At 43.7% G+C, this 20,822-nt stretch overlaps 1 protein-coding gene across 1 annotated transcript in view; it reads left to right on the forward strand.

Moving 5' to 3' along the window:
* The window catches only part of ADAMTSL1 (ADAMTS like 1), a 361,881-nt gene that overhangs the window by 142,596 nt on the left and 198,463 nt on the right, over window positions 1–20,822 (forward strand). Inside the window, exon 6 of the mRNA XM_054986918.1 lies at window positions 12,259–12,333. Coding sequence (XP_054842893.1) covers window positions 12,259–12,333 — 75 coding nt within the window. The remainder of the gene's footprint in view (window positions 1–12,258; window positions 12,334–20,822) is intronic.

Raw genomic sequence — 20,822 nt, forward strand, 5'->3', positions numbered from 1 at the left:
ACATATGGATTCAATGTAATCTGTAGTATGGGCATGTTCTCTTGCTGTTAAATGGTATGTTTAGCTTCTTACCCCCACTAGCCAAAAGTAAACATGCATGTAAAGCATCTATACTTGCTTTATTCTTTTGGTCAGTTGGACTGGAGTTTAACTAAAACCAGGTATATATTATACCTCTCTGTGTGTATATATTCTCATTTTAGAAAGAAATGTTGGTACATGGCCTAAACATCTAGAGTAGCATGTAATTTCTTATGAGGGTGTGTGTGCCCATTTCTGCTGAATATCTTATTCCATCTGTTTATGTTTGGTTTGTGGGCAACATTGTTTACAAAATCGTTCTTATTGCCTTGGAGAACAGAATGGTGGTTAGAAAGTTCAACGTACAACCACAGTTGGTACTGTGTTTTTGTATACTAGCTGAAATGGGACAGGTCTGCTAGTGTAAAGAGGAATAATAATGTGAAGAGTAGTTCTCTTTTTCTGAGAAACAGTACATATGGTAAGGCTGAAAGAATGAAACAAGCTGTGTGGTATAGAAGATGGTCTGTTAGACTCAAGACTGTGAAAACCTAGATTTAAACATCCACTGAGCCAGTCTATCTTTTTCTCATGTCCTCTCATCCACCATTATCTATCTCACCAATCTGTGGGTGAGATTAAAATGGGGGAGGGACCCTTGGAGAGAGAGCAGGATAGCAATGTTAGAATAATACTCAGTTTATTAGCAGCTCTATTCTTCATAGACTTGCTTATTTAAAGAGAATGTTTAAAAAGAATCTCAACTGATTTTGCCTGGTCTATAACCTGCAGCAGAATGAAATGGTGGAAACCTGAGTAAGTACAGTAGATTATACCACTTCAAATTGCAGGTGGGGAATATATATTCATTTATGTCATTTATAATCTGCCTTTCTCACTGAAACTCAAGGGAGAGATTAGTACAGTCAGTATCAAGGACTAGGGGTGTGCATAGTTTCCCGCTTTGGGTTTCCCATTTCAGGTTTACCTGAAGCAGGAAAACAATCCGGAATAACCCGAAACCTGAAGTGGCAAACCAGTGCCCACCAATCAGCTGGAGCAATGGGCAAGCCTAAAGTGTCCTCCACACCGCTCGTGAGCGGCATGGAGGGCGCTTTAAAATTTAACCCCCCCTTGCTCCAGAAGTCAGCTGGAACAAGGGCGTGGGGGTTTAAACGTGCCTGAAACTTTCCGAAGTGACTCGAATCACTTAGGAAAGTTTTGATTCAGGATTCCTAAATCTTTACAAATTAGGTCCAATTCAGTTATTTATCCCAAATCAGAAACCCGAACTGTACACCACTATCAAGGACATTTCAATAAACAATGCCATAGGGTAAATAAATGCAAGTGAATTTCAATTTTCAACCAGTATGTAAGTGCCTTTTTATGATTCTATGAATCAGAAAGAAAGGTTCGACCACAACATGCTTCCCACTATGGTACTTTCCTACTTTGGGGAAGATTTTTCCATAGGGGAGCTTTCAAAGATATATACAGTTTGAAATAATATAGTCATTCTTCAACTCAAGATTCCACCTCATTCTGTTGTGTGTGTAGACCAGACAAGTCTCTATAAATGTAGTTGTCTCGATCCCTTCCACTATCTCAGTCTATTTCTTCTCACTCACATATCTTGAAATCCCTTCACCTCCTGGTCCTGCTTGTTTCTCTACACTCTCCCCCATGTACCCTCAGCTCTTCCGCTTTTCACTCCCGTGGTTCTTGTATTTCATGTAGGTTTTTGAACCATAACGGAGAGAGAGAGAGAGAGAGAGAGATCTTGAGCAAGACCAGTAGAGAAATCCTAAGGTTTTCTCAGAATCTTATTCAAGTCTATACAAGGTGGCTTACTCCTAGGAAAGTAGGAGTAAGCCAGCTCGTGTAGGGGTACACTATAAGTCAAGAGTACAATTGGTTATCAAACCATTCAGAAAAGAAAATACATTGAACACAAACAGGCAGATGACAAAATCACATGGCCTTATGATGAGTATGGTGAACTTTGAATCTGTGCTGATGAAACCTGTCTAGTTGATTCACCATATTATCAAAAAATTTTGGCCAGCTTGCAATAAGCTGAGAGACAATTCACTCACTAACTGGCAAGCAATCTAGACATGCGCTGAAACAATCTTGCAGTTGTGTCCGTGTGGACTCATGGTTAACCACATGTCTGGCAGTCATATCCTACCATTCTAAGAAGGTCATGTGAATTACCCTTCAGTCACCAAACAGCGGAAAACATTCAATGTGTCAAATTATAGTTTTTGGTATACCAGTTATCACCACATAATTCTGACAAGCAAATGGTCATAAAGACAAGCAAATGGTTATAAAGTACTAGAGAGCCATACGTGGTGTAGCAAATGTAAAGTACTGTTGTTGAGAAATAATGTTTTAAAATTCATATTCCACCTTTCTGCCAAAAAGATCCTCAAGATAGCTTACTAAACAATATAGTAAATCCAAAATAAAATGGGGAAAAATCTGCCATGCCTAGTCTATGAGCTAAACATTTTTGCTGTTTTAATCATCTTACTAAACCAGTACAGGTCTGGGTTAACTTTCTAGAGAGTGCCACATAAACATTCTAAACAGTATTTTATTTTTAACATGCAAGAGGCTTTTTCATTGTTAATTGATTGGTGCCACATATTGGTGGTGGAGAATGCCATCAAGTCATAGTTTACTTATAGTGATCCTTGGTGGGGTTTTCATAGCAAGAGGCTAACAGCAGTGTTTTGCCATTGCCTGCCTCTGCAACCCTGTTCTTTGATGGAGGTTTCCCATCCAATTACTAACCAAGGCTGAGATCTAACAGGATCTGCTTAGCTTCTGAGATCTAACAGGATCAGGCGACATATTACAGTCTTAATTTTAACAATGGCCACGGTAGCCATTCGAGGGGTGGGAAGGCCGTTTTTGGCCTCCTCTGCTGTTGCACGGGCCTGCAGGACAGTGGAGGAAGCTGAAAACGGCCCCCCTGCCCCTCAAATGGCTGCTGCAGTGGCCATTTGAGGGGCGGGAAGGCTGTTTTCAGCCTCCTCCGCTGCCCTGCAGGCCCACGCAGCAGTGGAAGAGGCCAAAAACAGCCTTCCCGCCCCTTGTGGGAGAAGGAGGCCATGGTCCCACAGGGCAAGGTAAGTGTGGGGCTGGGGTTTGGGGAGTTGCAAGCAGCAGGTCCCTTTAAACTATCAGCTGAGAGGCGGCAAGGGGTAGTAAGTGGTTAGAATGTCAGATTAGGATCTGGGAGAGACGGGTTGGAATCCCCATTCTGCCAAGGAAGCTTGCTGGCTAAATGGCATAGTCACATAAGCACAGAGTTGTTGTTAGTTGAGGTTGTCAACCTCCAGGTGAGGCCTGGAGATCTTCCAAAATTACTATCTCCAGACAATAGAGATGAATTCCCCTGGAGAAAATGGCTTTTTTGGAAGGTGGAATCTGTGGCATTATGTTCTAGTGAGATCTCTACATTCCCTAAACCCATCCCATCCCAGGATTCATGCCCAGATCTCCACCCCCGCCCCCCAAATCCCAAACTGTTAGGATAAAATGGAAGAGAGGAGAATGATGTATGCCACTTTGAAACCCTATTGGGGAGAAAATAAAGGAAGCACATAAGTAAGTAAATAAATAATGGGAAAGTTATGATCTGTCTTTGGGAGGTTGAGTCTGTTAGGTTTTATGAATGGCAGGTTAAGAGTTTGGAAGCTGTGAATGAGAGAGAAGGCTTAGTTTAACAGTAGTATGGATTAAAAATCTGTGAATGTATCAGATCTTTGGTGAAGTTCACCTGTCTGGGTAATTGAGGTGTAACACTAAGCCAGCAGAGTTTGCTGGGTCTAGTGTGTAACTTGGTGGCTGCAGAATGCTGTATGTTATAAATCTGCCTGAGAATTTTTCCCTGGGTCATGTTTTAAAACACCCCACAATCGTCGAAGGCTTTCACGGCCGGAGAACGATGGTTGTTGTGGATTTTCCGGGCTGTATTGCCATGGTCTTGGCATTGTAGTTCCTGACGTTTCGCCAGCAGCTGTGGCTGGCATCTTCAGAGGTGTATTCACAATATAGTGGTATAGATAGTTTAGTTTGTCGTGCTAGACTTTCAATATATCTTGATAAAGATGGTTGGGAGGAAGTGTTTCGGTTTTGTCGATAAAATCTAAGGAAGACCACCATTTTTCATAGTAGTTAGATGTAGAGGGATTAGCCGATAAATTGTCTGTTATTTTATCTATAATGAGCTGGTCCCATGTGACCATTTTCAAGAGGTTCCGGAACTCCGTTCCCCTGCGTTCCCCCTGAAAAAAAGCCCTGGTTATAAGTAATTTTTTAAACTTAATTCTTTGGTGGAGTCCAAAAGTAAATCTACTCGTTAGCTCGGAAGGTTAAACCAAGAGGATCTCTGTCCAAACTTGCATCTGTAAATAGTACCATTGTTGGAGGTTTGCCTTTTTAGAGGAGGTGTTACGCCTGGCCTCATTGGGGTTGTATCACCCTTAAGGATCAGAATTCTACCTTACCTGTGCTGTTAGATCCAGCTCTTACTTTAAGTGCCACCTTAGTCATTCGAATGCAGTCCCCTCTGGGACAGAGAGAGCTTATAACCACCTATTCCGTCTTCCAATATACTCTAACGTGCCAGCTATGTTCTTAAGACATCCTTCTACTTATGGTGCTCTTTTAGGACTGTCCAAGTGGCAACAGCCAGGTCATTGGCTTTTTCAGTAGCAGGTCCAATACTTTGGAATGTCCTACCTGTGTGGATGCATAGGATGTCTTCACTGCTACATTTAGGAAGGCATGTAAAGAACATTTTATTGCTTATCTGCTTTCTTGGTCACAAAAAGGCATCGCTGAAGCAACTTTTGCTTTCTTGGTGATTTTTTTCTTTCTTTCTGTGTTTCCTTCTTCATAACTATCACATAAGAAACAGTACCTGGAAAGAACCATCTGTGAAGCAGGTAGCAAGAAGATAGGAGAGGCATCCTGCTGTACAAAACGGGGAATCCATTCTACGATGCTTTGTACTAGCAGCTTCTGTGCCAAAAAAATATACTGGAAAAGTTTTCTGTAAAACATTCCAAATGCACTGCTGCGTTCATCACATTGAATTCATTTTCTCATTGTATCTGCATTCAATTCTGTCCTCTCGCTCTGTGAGCATCGCTGAGGGGAGGAGGAGGAGGAGGAGGGAAGAGGAGGATAGGATCAAATAAAAAAGAAGTGTGTGGAGCCCGGCCACTGTTAGCACTTGTGACAGAAACAATTATCTCAGTATTCCTAGTGGTAGTATATCAGTCCCTGAGGTGTCAGCAACAGAGAAACAGCAGGGTGGGAGGAGATGTGTGTCCTGGACTTCCCTTGACCTTTTCTCTGAACAGTCTCTGATCTGAGATCCCATCCCGGAGGGGTATATAAATTGGCCTGATGGATTTACCCTCCAGTGCATCTGATGAAGCACTGACTCATGAAAGCTTGTCATAAAATAAATGTTAGTCTGTAAGGTACCACTGGACTTCTGTTTTATGATAAGAAAATTTCACAGAGAACATGTAAAGCCCTTCTCTTCCAATATGATCCGATTTGGAGCCCTCTGTGGCTGTATTTAAATGTCACATATAGTTTGATCTTGTACTCTGTCTCCCTTCCATTAATAGGGAAGGGCATTCAGTACTAGGACTTGATACTTTCACTAGGGTTGCCAGCTCTGGGTTGGGTAATTCCTGGAGATTTGAGAGTGGAGTTTTGGAGAGAGGCCTCAGCAGGATATAATGCCATAAACTCCACACTCCAAAGCAGCTATTTTCTCTAGCAGAACTGATCTCTGTCAGCTGGAGATCAGCTGTAATTCCAGGAAATCTCCAGTCACAACCCGGAGGCTGGCAACCCATGTCAGGAAGTGAACCAGAATGATTTTGATGGCCATTTTATTTGCAACAAAACAGTGTCCAGAATGCTGCTTGCAAATCACTGTTTCCAGAATTGAGCTAAAAAGCTTCGGTAATTCCTTTAGCAAACAAACATGAAAGTTAATGCAATAGTAAATGGGTTGCAAAGGATTTGCAACTTTTTAATATAAATGGGTATGAGGAATTAGAGCTGGTGAGTGTAGTGACTAGAAGCTATTCATTGAATCTCTTTTGTCTTGAGCTTTCCAGACTTTTCACTTATTAACTGAAGTTTATATACTAGGTATAGCCATGGTGTGTCATGCTTACTCTTTTGGCCAGTGTAACTAGGCTTCCCAGTTGCCTGCCAGTGGTGGACAATCTCCTGGGGGTTTGCTCCATTGCCTGCCGATCACTAGTAATTGGTGGGAGGTGGCAAACACCCAGTGATTGCCCTAAACTGGCAGACAACCCAGGAAAGCACACACCAGGCATGTTCTCAGTGGGGCGCGAAGACATTACTTCCCAAAGTGATGTCATTGCGCCAGCCATGGGCACACTCCCACTCTTTGCTGGACCCAATTATGGCACTGAATGAGCCAGAATTGGCCTTGCACAAAGCTAGGGAGTGGTTAGCATGATGTCACTTCCTGAAAGCAGTGGAGGAAACAACTCCAGGTAAGACCCAGGTCCACCCCCTCCCACCAGGAGGGTATAGGGACCTGGAAAGCCTAAGTGTAACTGAAGTTCTCTCTCTCTCTCTCTCTCTCTCTCTCACACACACACACACACACACACACACACACACACACGATACGTGGCCTCTTCAGATTTTGCAGTGCCAACAAGCTATACTCCTTTATATTAACAACAGGAGAAGTAGTCCTCAAAAGTTACCTTTTGAGGGAGGGTGGGATATAAATCCAATATATAAATAAAATAAATTTTAAAATTGCACAGTTGAAATCTTAAGAATGTGATTAAAGTCAGTGAAGTGAATCTGAAATTAGTTCTGAGCTTGCTTTTGGATTTATTTATCTAGATACATTTGCCACAGATACAGTAGGTTTCATGTTCTGAACTATGTGAGATCTATGAATTAACCTTTTCACTTGCAATGCATTGGACATCCTGAAGACCTTGTTGTTGAGGAAGCTGTGGGAAAGGGTTTGCTACTGTGATGCTTCTAAAATCTGGAAATGTTTGAATCACTGAGCTTGGGGCAAAATTGTGGATTTATTTAACCAGGATTTGGATAGTGAAATTTAATTGAATAAAATCTCTGGGCTTGCTGCTACCATTGGATCGAAGAAGGCTCCTGTCTCTGATTCTTTAACCTTCCCTGTAGGCACATGGTCACATCTGTTCAGTTCTTATCTGGCCCTTTCTCACAAAAACTCACTGGCATGCGGTGATAAAAGGACAGCTTTGCTGAAATGTTCTCTAACCTTGGGTTTGTGCCAAGTCTAAATGGATTATTCCAAGTGGTTCCAAAAGCCTTTGCGTTGCAAGAGATTTTCCTTTAGTGATGTTCCAACTGATCGCAACCCTCCTCAGCAAGGGTTATTAACTTGTCTGTTTTGCAAATGTCATAGGATCAAAGGAGGAAAAAGGTTCTGCGGTGGCAGACTATTTATTTATTTATTTATTTATTTATTTATTTATTGGCTTAGAAGAAGCCATGATGATTGAGAGGCAATCAGGGTGGCTACAGGATGGGCAATGCTGAATCTTATAGAAGGTACTCGAATAAATACTGAGCAGTGCTTCAGAAATTTGGCTCCCAAAGGAACATAAATTTGGACACTTCAAATCAAAAGAAAATTAGAGAAGAGTTTTCACAGTGTGGACATTGGACCTGTTTTCGCAAGGGAATAAGGAGAAGGAAGAACAGAAGCCCCTTATGACTGTGTTGAACTCACAGGAAACAAAAACAAAAAAAGCTCACATAGAAAGCTTGCTGTTGCTTGCACTTTGCGTGACCTGTGGGTAAACACAGACTTTCTATTTTCAGCAGACCCATTCCATTAACTTTTATTAACATATTTTTTGTGCTCCAAGGTCTGTAAAAATTTCCCTGACCTGTTCTAATGCTTATGAGTACTAAAAGATACCACTGAACAACAAAAAGTACTTTAAAATAGTTCCTTAGTCAGTTTGTAAGGTTATGATAAGGATTTCGAGTATGTGTGGCAATGATTAAAAAGTGTTTGGATTTATAGCTGGGATCCAGCAGTTATTTCTTTATCACCCTTTCTTGCTTTTAAAGTTGGAGTGATAAATTTTGGAAGATTTAAAAATGGCTGCAATTTTTATTTTCTCTGTCTGGAGACAACAGCTAAAGGGTGAACTGATTTGCCTAAGTTAGCTCAAAATGGTGTTGGATGGTGGTTTGAAATAGGAAAAATTAAAATGTTAGTTTTTCTGTTTATTTCAGGCTGGGCAACTAAGCATCTATGTCTAATAATTAACCGGGCGCTTTTAAACTATGCAACTTTATCTGTTTTCTCTCAGTCCTAACTATGCATATTATTCCAGTATTATTCCCGGTTTACAGAACCATAATTGAGGTTAATGACTTGCCTAGCATCATCAAGTCAACTCACAAGAGTGGTACTACTTGAGTCTTCCAAGATCAGCTCTCTAACTACATCAAGGGTCACAATGACTCTCAGATCTTAGCAAAGGCTTTTAACAAGTGTTTACTTTCTAGTTCTTGCCCTGTAGAATTTTATTTACTTTATTTATACCCCACTTTTCTCCCCAAAGGAGATTCAAAATGGCTTGCAACATTCTCTCTTTCTCCATTTTATGCTCACAACAACCATGTGAGATAGGGTAGGGTGAGTGTGTATGACTGGCCAAAGATCACCCAGCAATCTGCCATGGCAGAGTGGGGATTTGACTCTGGATACCCCAGATCCTAGGTCAACACTCTAACCACTACATTAGGCTATGTTGATCATCAGGGGTCATTTTGTAGAAAAGGAGCTTCAGGAAGTCATTAGCATAAATCATTAGCACATGCCACGGCCGTTAATCAGGCCAAAATGGCCAGGATTTGGCTGCTGCCAGATGGGGAAGTGCTACTCCACCTGGCAGTGGCCCGATCAGGGCCATTTTGGCCCCAATCCAGGCCAAAACAGGCCCAAAATGGCTCAAAATGGCCATTTGGGCATGTTTTGGGCAGGATCGAGTCCAAAACAGCCCAGATTGGGTCAGTGCTGGGCAGGGGAGGGGTCCCCCACCAGACACCGACCCAAACTTGGTAGTTTGGGCCCTGACCCTGGCTGAAACGGGCCCCAAATGGCCAGGTCAGTGCAGGGCAGGGGAGGGTTCCCCTTCCCAGCACCGACTGGATCCCGGCCATTCCAGCCCGATCCCAGCAGAAATGGGCCCCAAATGACCAAAAATGGCCATTTTGGTCCCATTGGAGCCCAGATCGGGGCTGAAACGGCTGGGACTGGGTTGGTTTTGGGCAGGGGAGGGTTCCCCCGGCTGGCACTGACCTGATCCGGGCCATTTAGGCCCCAGTCCAGGCCATTTCAGCCCCAATCCAGGCCTAAGGGTGTTGCACAAAACTGTGCTCTTCCCCTTTGCCCCTTCCAATCTTCTGAGCAAAAGAGAGATGAGACAGACAAGGGCTGTTGTAACAGAGTATATTTGCAAATATAGGGTACCAGCTTACAAAATGAGCTTAGAATGTACCACAGAACAAAGGAGCACATGCTTCTTTTAAGGGCTCATGACATCATTTTGGAGAAACGAAACTCACATTCAAACAAAACATGTGATCTCTTTACACCTATGGATAGGCTATTCTCCATTTCTCACTCTCGCGACAGCTTTATTACTCTTTTTTGTCTTCACAGTAGTCCCTCCTTACTTTCACACACACACACTCTTCCTCCAAAGAGGAGAGGGGGAGGACTTACAATTTTCCCTTTGTCTCTGCCTCTGCATCATAAGAATGTTCAGTTATCTATTCCCAAGGACATACATTTCTTCTGTCATAAACAACTAGAGAAAACGGGGGGGGGGTGGCTAAAGAGCAGAGACCAGTTACTTTAAAACATAAAATCCATTCTTTTCCTCTTGCTAGCTTAATTTATAATTACATTATTGATTCAAGGTCTCCACTAAAAATTTGCTAATCCCACAAGGGGGCCCAAAATGGCAAAAAATGGCCTTTTTGGGCCCAGATTGGGGCCAATACGGCAGGGATCGGGTCAGTGCCAGGCAGGGGAGGATTCCACTGCCGAACACTGACCCAATACGGGCCATTTCGTGAGGGAGAATTCTAGTTAAGAATTCTAGCACAATCCAAAACTCGTTTACACAGCCACAATAGAATTGGGGGGGGGGTGTTTTGGTAAGAGTGAGTGAGTAAATAGAAACTCCTGTTCAAGCCAAGTGAAGGGTTCATTGTTCTTAGGAGAAGAAGATTAATTCCTGCCCAGTGTCTAAAGGGGGTTGGCTCTGAAGAGGACTCCAGGTCTGTTGTGAACAGAAAACAGTTTTGAACTAACATCAGGAAACTTGAGTTGTAAAATGGAACTCTATGAGGAAACGTTGTTGCTGTATCCAAAGTATTAAACAAAATACCTCTGGACTTGGATGTTGTTATGGCCCTGGGCCTAGTGGTTCTGGGGAAGCCTGCACTAAAGTGGCTGCAGGGTCTACGTTTCCCAGGTTCCCTTTGGCCTCTGTGATTTAGTAAGAAGGGATTCTGAGGGAAAATTGCACCAACAGGGAAGTAGGGGGATGGTGGCTGAGAGAAGGGGTAAAAGGCATCACCACAGGGGGAGGATGTTCTCTCCTAGGAAGCATAGCTGAGGAGAGACTGCTGCAGACGGAGTGATCCCTCATCCAGAGGTGAAACAGTTGGAAGCCAGTTCCCAGGAGACAGTTAAGAACAGCCTAGTTAGACGTGTTAAGGTGTGTTAGTTTATTCACCAACCTTGACTATTCTCTTTATTTTGCAAAGTTATTAATAAACCTTTTAAATAAAGTTCTTTCTTATTCTGCCTGGGTCCTCACGCCTTCTTCAGTCACATAATAAATCAATCCTGCTGGGAAAAAGTAAACAGAAAGGGTTGGTTGGGTGCTCTGGGCCCTAGGGGTGCTCAGCCAAAACAGGCAAACTTGGATATTGGCAAGAAAATCTGCCTCAGTGTGGGGGAATGAAGGAGGATCCATTATAACTTTCAAGACTGAGACTGGGATGTATTTATGCATTTATTTATTTATATCCCACTTTTCTCAGCTGAGAACTCAAAGAGGCTTAGAACATTATTCTCATAATCTAAGTACATTGTCTCCCCTCCATTTTCATACAACGATAATCCTGTGAAGTAGACTGGGTGGAGTGTTTGTGATGGGCCCAAGGTCACCCAGCAAGCTTCCATGGGAGAAGTAGGGATTTGAACCTGTGTCCCCCTTTACCATCCTAGTCTGCCACTCCATCCACTATGTCACACTAGACTGGGAGGCATTGTTCTGTAGTAGTTCCAGTACTACTTAGAGGATAGATTCAGAGTGTGATGCTAGGGGACTGCTGCTCTGGCCAATGACCTCTGACCTACAGGGTGCCTTGAGATTCCATCTTGTCCTCCATGCTTTTCAACTTTTATGTAAAACTCATGGGAGAGATCATCTGGAGATCTGAGGTGAGTTCCCACCAATATGTGGATTACGCTCAACTCTATCTCACACTGCCAGCAGATCCCAGCAAGGCTGTGGGAATGGTGAACAGGTACTTGAAGGTAGTTTTGGAGTGGATGAGGACTAACAAACAAACTTAATCCCAACATGATGGAGGTGCTACTGGTGGTAGAAGGGTCTGATCAGAGAAATGGGTTGTCTTGTCTCCTGTCCTAGATGGGGTTGCACAGCTCTAAAGAAACAGGTTCATTGCCATATGGTCAATACACATAGCTGGTGGACTCCTAGTTCACAGGAACAGAATATCTTCAGAAGGCTAAAATAACTACTACTGATTTGGAATTCGTTTTATAAATAAAGGTATTTATTTTATAAATGGACACAGTGAAATGTAATAGAAAATTGTCTTTCTCTTGAAAACATTTGTTTAGTAATGCAGCACACAATGAAATACAGAGTTTGTGAGATGAGGAAGAGCATAATTGTTTCACATCATTATTAGCCTTTTATTTTTCTTCAGGGGCCATTGGGTTTCAGTGTTTTTCTTTTCTGGCTGGCAAAAACTTTGCTTGCAACTTTCCCATGAAGAACTGTTTTCACTGCTTGTTTGGAAATTGGGAGCTTCCTTTGTTTTTGTTGACCATGTGTGGTTTTTGCCTCCTCCTCCCCCCCCTTCCAGCGGATGACACTGTGGTTGCTATTCCCTATGGCAGTCGGCATGTTCGCCTGGTGCTGAAAGGGCCTGGCCATTTATGTAAGTAAAAAACCCCCACTTGTGTTAGTTTTTGGAATACTGTTGATGTCCTGTGAGGCTGTATTTAGAACAGGAGTTTATAGTTTCTTTTTTCGATTTCAACAAAAGAGGGCCAAAATTCCATCCTCAGATGCATTTGCTAGTCCCAGAAATATCAAGGTGTAATTGAAGGTGTAATTTAACCAGTGCATTGGTCTGAGTTTTTAGCCATTCCTGTATCTACATTACTTAACTGGCTAGCTGCTGTAAAAAAGATTTCACTGGCTGATGAGGATACATTGAAAGCTTCCCCGCTGTTCAGCTCAACCTGCAAATTACTTACGTGTTTAACACATGTTCTTGCTCTCATGTTTAGTTTTGTGTTTCTCTGTCATGTAAACTAAGCATGTATATTTCATATTGGAATGTCTTCTTAAAGGACAGTAGGTAAAGGTAAAGGTAGTCCCTTGTGCAGCACTGAGTCAATACTGACCCATGGGGAGTGGTCGCATCATGACATTTTCTTGGCAGACTTTTTTTTTAAGGGGTGGTTTGCCATTGCCTTCCCCAGTCATCTACACTTTACCTCCAGGAAACTGGGCACTCATTTTACCGACCTCGGAAGGATGGAAGGCTGAGTCAACCTCGAGCCGGCTACCTGAACCCGGCTTCTGCCAGGATCAATCTCAGGTCGTGAGCAGAGCTTGGGCTGCAGTACTGCAGCTTACCACTCTGTGCCACGGGGCTCCTTAAAAGACAGTACCAACCAAAAAAAACCAACCATACTTAGCAATATCAGCCACCAATAAGGAATATAACTTTGTATACAGATATGAGAATACAGAGACACCCCTCTGCATCCATAGATGATTTTCAGTTCAATACTGGATGCTTATGCTCAGTTCAATACTGGGACATTTTGGAGGTCTTTCAACACACACACCAGACGCTCAGGTTTGAGGTAACACCGGTCTTTTTCTATTTCTGTGTACAGCTCTGAATGTTTTTCCAGACCCCTTCCTACCCTTCTTCAGCAGGCCTCCCCAAACCTTTTGAATTTGCAAGCACTTTTTTAATTCAGATGTGTGGTAGTGACTACGGCACAAGGCAGAACTAACTCCAAAATGTCAGAGAGTAAGGCTATGCATAATTCCAGTAGTCATTCTTCAACATTTCAGGCAGCAGCTCTGCATAATAGGATGCTATTTTAAATGAACGTACTGTTTTAAAACATTTCGTTGCATGCACACACAGCTTACCTTCAATCACGTGGTGAAAATCTTTGTGCTGTGGTGGCAGCTGCTGCCAAAGCCACTTTTAAAATTCTGCACAGCCAATCAGATCTGCACGGGCAAAGCTAAAGACCCATCTGGCCCCACCGCTTGGCAGGCACCAGGAAAGTTGTGGGCGGATGCCGCATTGAGGGGACCCCCAGGTGTAGAAGTTATTAACCCATGAAGAGGAGTCTTGCTGTCACTGGCACAAACTCCAAATTGGGGTCAGGACTTCTTGAGTTGGGGCTTTCTGAGACCTGCCCTTTTAAATTTTGATTTAATTTATATCCCACTTTCCCCCCCAATGGGGACACAAAGCAGCTTACATTGTCCTCTTCTCCTCCGTTTTACCCTCATAATAACTCTGTGAGGTAGGCTAGGCTGAGAGTGTGTGACTGGCCCAGGATTACCCAGCAGGCTTCCATGGCAGAGTGAGGAATCAAAACTGGGTCACCCAGATTCTAGCCTGTCACTTTAGCCACTACACCAAACCGGCTCTCGCTACCACTACACTGCCCTTGCATATCATGAATATAGAACAACAGAAATAATTTAACGTGTTTAAGTGTAGCAAGTAAGCATTTCAAAGGATTGTTTTGGAGACAAGAGAACAGATGCCTCCATGAGGCATGTACAGCTTACTGCAAGTGGTTTGAAGAAGGGCTGTGTGGTGTGTACATCAGCAAAGGAAGAACAGAAGGACTGGGGATCTATTAAATTTTTAAAAATCAAAACAAGGATCTTTGGGTTGTCAGAGCTTGAAAATTGCTCTTGGCCACACAGTTTGAAAAGTAAAGAGTTCCAGTAAATCAGAACAGGTGTCATTCTTCCAAAAAGAATGGAAGTCTCATGGGCTGCATCACACATTATTGGCTAATGTGATAGAGTAATTATTTAAAACTGGATTATCCTGTGTGCACAAGCAGCCCCCTTGCAAATGATTGCTATAGTGCAACAACAGCACAAGGTGAGAAATTGCTGCATTTGTAAAAGGGAGACTCCAGGAATACTATCTGTCACGGGCTGGGCCAGCCCAAGCAGGGTGATTCAAGTCCAAACCTTTATGCCGGAGTCTGAGGGGAGTTCCAAGAGCAAAAGCCAGGTCAAACCGGTGGACAGAGCACGAGATAACACCAGGAGTGAGTCCAGAGTCCAAGAGCAAGGTCAGGTACAATCCAAGGTCATTTACTGGTAGTGTCAGGTCCAAAAGCAGGCATGGGCAAGGAACACAGAGTGGTTGCAGGCAGTAGACACGTTGCTTCCACGCCTGGCTGTCACTCCTGGCTGGTTTTTATAGCCAGGCATGGTTTTCAGCCATCCTGATGCTACTCATCATCACTCTCCAGCAGCTGGCGTTGACTCAGGAGACGAGCACTGCGCCGTCTCTCCTGCAGTTCCAGTCTCTGGCGCTGTCTGTGGCGCTCTCTAGGCGTGGGTGAACCTGGTGGGGTGGAAGCCTCTGGCTGGGCTTCCCCTGTGGTGCTGGCAGTCCCTGCCTGAGCCTCCCCTGTGGAAGTATTGGGGCTAGAGGGTGCTGGTGTCTCAGCTGCTGGCTGTGGGCTTTGATCAGCCAGCAGCTGCTGCTCCTGATTGCCAGCTTCTGCTGAGTCAGGGCTAGGGCTGGCTACACAGAACTCTTCTTCTCCTGAGGAGTCCTGGCTGGCTACACGAGGCTCCTCTCCTCCAGAGGAGACCTCACTCTCAGACTGGGCCATGACACTATCGTCCTCCAGTCTTATGTGCCTGACACAACCCAACCACATGATATGAATTACACGAGACTGAGCGAATGTCAGGAGTCCTGTCTTACCCCAAATGCCCGTGTCCAGCATTCTCTTGATGAGCACGCTTCCTGGTCCAGTGTGGCCGTGACGGTGCGTGTTCACGGTCACAACCAGTAAGTCGACAATGCAGAGTGTCCTTTTTTCCTGGATCTTCCGCTTCCTATCTGCAGCTCACTCCACTGTGCTCTCAAAACTGCGGGTAGACGGCGCTCACTTCTATACGCAGAGAGCAGATGCATGATGGGATATCCTTCCCGCATCTTGGAGGAACACAGAGAAAACCCTAGTGCATGTAGTTGAGAACAACATTGGAACACGTGTAAGTGCATTTTCACATCATTCACGTGTAATTTGTATCATGTGGTTTGTCTCTCAGACTTGTCCAGGCTAGGGCAGGTGGCCATGACCCCCCAGTCCTGACCTTCCAGCAGCCAACTGCTCCTATGGCCACCCCAGTGGCAAGAGTGCTGGCATCATCAAGCCAGACAATGCATAGCTTTTATATGTCACCAAGTGGCCCCTTGAAGTAGCTGCCAACAGCAGCTGCAGCTGGGTCAGACTGGCCAGGCCATCAGGCAAATGAGATACAGGTGTAAGCTGTTGGGCATGTGAAGAATTAATCCTGGCCAATAATAAGAGGCCAAATGTCAGGCAAGAAGAGGTGCCAGGTCTTCTCCAGGCTGGAGCAGGAAGAGTTGGGAAGAAAGGAGGAAGAACAAGATGTGGTTACTTTCCTCCACTCTCAGCATCTGAGGCCTTTGCTGGCCCCGGGGAGGGCAGGAAGGACCAAGCTATCATGGAGCCCCTGGATCCCTACACTATGACCTTTTTTGGTATTTACAAATATCATAAACTATATTAGATTTATGAGATGCAATTATAAATTCCATCCCCATTACACACAGACAAGTTTGCATTCAGGAAGTTCAGTTATGTGGTTAATCTTCCTGTACTGATCGCCTTCCTTCCTTGCTTGCCTGTGCAGTTCCCAGCACAAATGAGTGCAATACACCTGTGCTAAGGACAGGCCTTGAGTGGCAGCAGCCTTCTTCCAGCTTTCAGTGTTGTCTTCTTTTCCCAAAGGAACAGAGCAAAAGACGTGCTTTACTTGCTCTTAATAAAAATACAACCATTTTAACTATGAAGGTAGTGAGTCTTGAACAACTTTTGCAGAATATTTAGAAGTCAGATATTACAGTTCAGCCATGCAGTAAAGATGTGCAGTTGGTTGTCAATTTTAAGTTAAAGCAATAGCAAAGAAAAACCTAGTGTAATAGGGTCTTTTCAGGTCTTAGTCTTTGGTTTGTACCGATGGACAGGGGAGTAATCTTTTTTTGCCTGTTTAGATTTATAGCTGCAAATAATGACCAGCAAATTGCACATTGTAATAGCAGAAGGGAAAAATAAACAGTTTTTAAAAAAAGGAATAAATGGCCCACTCTTGGCTTGCTCAGCTATGGCTCTTTGGCTCTTCTTTCCTATAAATTACTTACCATCTTCCCTTCTCTTTTTAAATGTGCCATTTCTCAAGCAAGTGTTATCTCTTTGCAACTCTGTTTTCAATAAGATTAAATTGTAAAGAGGCCAGGAAAGAGAGATTTCATAGAGCAGTAAGTGTGTGTAGATGAGAGAAGTAAATACCTTCTTTTATGTTAGGATGGGAACTTATTTAGGTGAGGCAGTTTATATATAATTTTCACCATGGGAATAGGTATGAAAGCATTTCTCCTCTTCAGTTCCTTTATTGTTCTGAAAGTGAGCACTGCGCTGCATTCCATTCCTTGTTAATTCTGGTTTTACTAGGAGTATTTCTGATATTAATTCTGAAATTGAGCCTTACCACAGTGTGAGCCCTACCACAGCCAGGATGTCAAACATATGGCCCACAGGCCAGATCTGGCTCCTCCAGGGCTCTTATCTGGCCCATGAGCAATGGGGGGAAAGGCTGAAGGCTGCTCCAGGGTGTGGCCCCTCACTGCATGTGCCAGCTCAGAGCTCGCCTGCTGCGGCTCTTGGCTCCCAACTCAGCCAGCCTATCCTGAGGGACCTTGGGCTGGCTGGGAGGGGGGAAGTGGTGCAGGCTTCCCACGGGTTGGCCACCCAAGCTATAGAGTAAGCCTGCAATGCGGTCTTTCAGTGAAGTGGGGAGTCTGAGAATGTTGCAAGATGGAGGTAGGAGTTTGTTTTCTTGCCAATGGGAACAGAATGTGGGGCTCTGTCCTGAGGTGACCTCCCCAGGCCGAGCTTCTTCCACTTTCCCAACTCCACCTCTGAAGCAAGGGCATGCCTCGGTTCCTTCCACCTCAGCTCCACAAGCTGCTAGTCAGGGGGAAGCAGCATTTGTGGTGCCTGGTCTGGCTGGCTGCTATGCAGTTTCGCCAGGTATCATCCAGGCATCGCTGCTGCTAGATCAGTGAGTCACTCGGGAGGTGCTAGGCTGCATTGCCACCAGGCTGGGATTTGGCCTCTGCCCCGGCAGATACCAGAGTGAAGGGGAGGGGAACACAGTGAGCTGGGCTGGCTCTCTGGCCGCTTCCAAGCTGGCGGGTGAAAAGGAAAACCTCTCCTCTGCCAGCTTAGTTATGGATCAGTCAGGGGGCATCCATGTTCCAAGTAGCCTTTTCCTGCCTCAGGCTCCTCGGGGAAGGAAGGCTGGCTTTGTAAGCCACTGAGGAAGGTGGCCTACGAAGGTTGGTTAACAAAGTGGTTATGTGTACTCTTGATTCACCGTCTCACTAGGAAGAGATGGTGCCAGTTTGCATATGATTTTTCTGTAATTCAGGAAAACTGTAGAGCCTGTAGAGGGGTCAGATGAAGGAAATTGGGAGACCCATTTCTAATCTGGATGCTACAAAGGGGGTATGCTAACCTAGATTTATATGACCCTAAATGCTGCACATTCTGTGTGCCTCTCTGTGGATTGGGGGGCGGGGCGGGCAGAATTGTAACATGATTTTCAGGACCCAGGAGAGCACTTGGGGGGAGATTTATCACATTCATAAAGTTCTGGCACTAAAAGCAAGGTAAACTGAATAGTGTATGTCAGTAAGCCTCTAGACTAGAGTTACTAATTTTTCATTAACAGAGGTATTCCTTGAGCCACTCTTCTTCCCCTACCATGTTACCGAGTTTTGTTCTATCCAAGAGACAGAGCATGGGCTAGGAAGAGCATCAGCTAAGCAGCACAGAGAAAACTCCTTTGAAATAAAATCACATCTTTTCACAGTCTTTTCTTGGATCTTCCAGGGGATGCACAAGCTACTCTGCAGCAGCTGGCAAACTATCCATAGTGCACACATTATCTTTTGGAGAAATCTAGCTTAGACACTGATCCAGGTTGCTGTGTTTGTATTTTACACTGCTAAATAAAGTTTAGTATTCCATGATTTCCCGAGCAAGTGGAATTTTTTTGGTGCAGATGTATCAGTAACATGACACCAAAGCAGATCTGTTTGTGAAAGCTTGCTTATGCCATTGGCAGAGCTGAGATTGTGAAAAGTGCTTCACATCCTACAGATAAGCAACTCAGAAGCAAAATCTGCTCCGCATCGAGGCCAAATTTGGAAATGTTTTATTTTGAAAATATAAATGGCAAACAGCCAGAATGACTCCTACAGATAATGGCAAGTAACAAAGTTTATCCTGGAATAAACTTATTGCCACCTAACATTAAATTGCAGTTTTGTAATGTGTTTGCAATTAATGTGTTCCCCTGGCAAACGTTTACAGTCCAGTCTGAATAACGAAAAAATACTGAAAGAAATAGTCTAATAAGCCTAACAGATTGACTCCCAAGGGGATTTTCATTGAATAGGTCATGTTATTACATTGCATCCATAATTTGTCAGGTTCACGACGTCTCCTGGCATTTAAAAATGTAATCTTTTGCAAAACCTCAGTTGTGGTGCCAAATATTTGATTTCTTCTTCCATTGCCCTGTGTGTTCCTACATCTGTTATCCTACGAGTTTTTCTTTTCAGTTGACTCTCTCTCTGTCCCCCTCTTCTGCTTCCCCCATTCCATTTTCTCTAAACTAGCAGGGGCTAAAAACCCATCCTAAGTCCATATAACCAGTAGTGTTCATCAATGGATAACTGATTGCTGCCATTGTAGCTCTTTGATTTTGCTTGTCTGTGGGTGTGTGGGTGCGTGTGTGTGTGCGAGAGAGAGAGAGAGAAAAAGAGAGAGTGCAACCCGATTTAAATGTGAAACTGGCAAAGCAAAAACACTTATACAGGCAAATTTATACTAACCTATCAACCTGGTTGCTATCTCTGAAAAACTACTATGCATTAAAGATATAAAATGTTAAATATTTAAATTTAAATGCTAAGAATTTATTTACTTCATACAACACACATACATGTGTGTGTGTGTATGCGTGCGAGCAAGCGAGCGAGTGAGTGAGTGAGTGAATGTACAAATATTTTCTAAAGCTTAGAAAACTGGCAAAGGGTTACCTGTGCATTCCAGGATCATCTGTCCCTGTGAAATGTTTGGTTTTCCAATGCTAGCTGTTCTGTTCATTATTGGTACACAAGACTGAGACCGGAGCATGTTAATATTTTGATTTTTCTAAATGACCCCCCCCTACAGAATTAATAATTAAGCTTTCCACATGGTGGGTTTCTCTGTTCTAGCCCTCCATGATGGCGGCCGTTATTCCTCTCACACCAGGCTGCTTTTTTGAAAATCAGATCTCGTTACATCATTATAGCTTTATTGCATTATTGACATGATCTTCTATTTCCCAGTTTTCATTTTAAAAAAGGAAGTCTCTAGCAGTTTTAATTGCAACATTATACAGGGAAAAGTGTAACCTGTACATTTCCTCTTATAACTCCATTACAAAAAAGGCTAGATACTTCCTTTTTTAAAAAAAAGAAAATGCTGTAATGATTTAGCAATACCCATTTTTAAAAAGAAAGCCATCTAGTGTGAGAAGAGAAATTGTTGCTGTAATCAAGCTGGGCTGGAAAAGATCTGCATTTCCCCACACACATAGCTGCTTTTATACTGTAGATAATTTCTTTGCTAAGTAAGTATGTGTGAGCTGCTTGGCCATCTGCACAAAGGCACAGTGCAAAGATGTCTTGTTAGCATTGTGTTTAAATTAGTCTGTAGGTGGGGGGGATGTAGAATGGAATTTTGAAGCACTGGGGAAAGCACATTATGAAAAATGAGTTCACCCTGTCCACTTTATCGTGCAGACATTTTGTCTGAGGCTTTCTTTTCTCCTTGGTTACCTCTGCCAAAGGAGTTTTATGTATATAAACACAGGACCTGTCTGAAAGATGTAAGGAAGCAGTGCAGTCAGGGCTTTTTTTCAGGGGGAACGCGGGGGAACGGAGTTCTGGAACCTCTTGAAAATGGTCACATGGCTGGTGGCCCCACCCCCTGATCTCCAGACAGTGGGGAGTTGAGATTGTGCTGAGCGGCGAGGAGGGCAATC

This window comes from Eublepharis macularius, chromosome 8 (genome assembly GCF_028583425.1).
Source record: "Eublepharis macularius isolate TG4126 chromosome 8, MPM_Emac_v1.0, whole genome shotgun sequence".
NCBI lineage: Eukaryota > Metazoa > Chordata > Lepidosauria > Squamata > Eublepharidae > Eublepharis > Eublepharis macularius.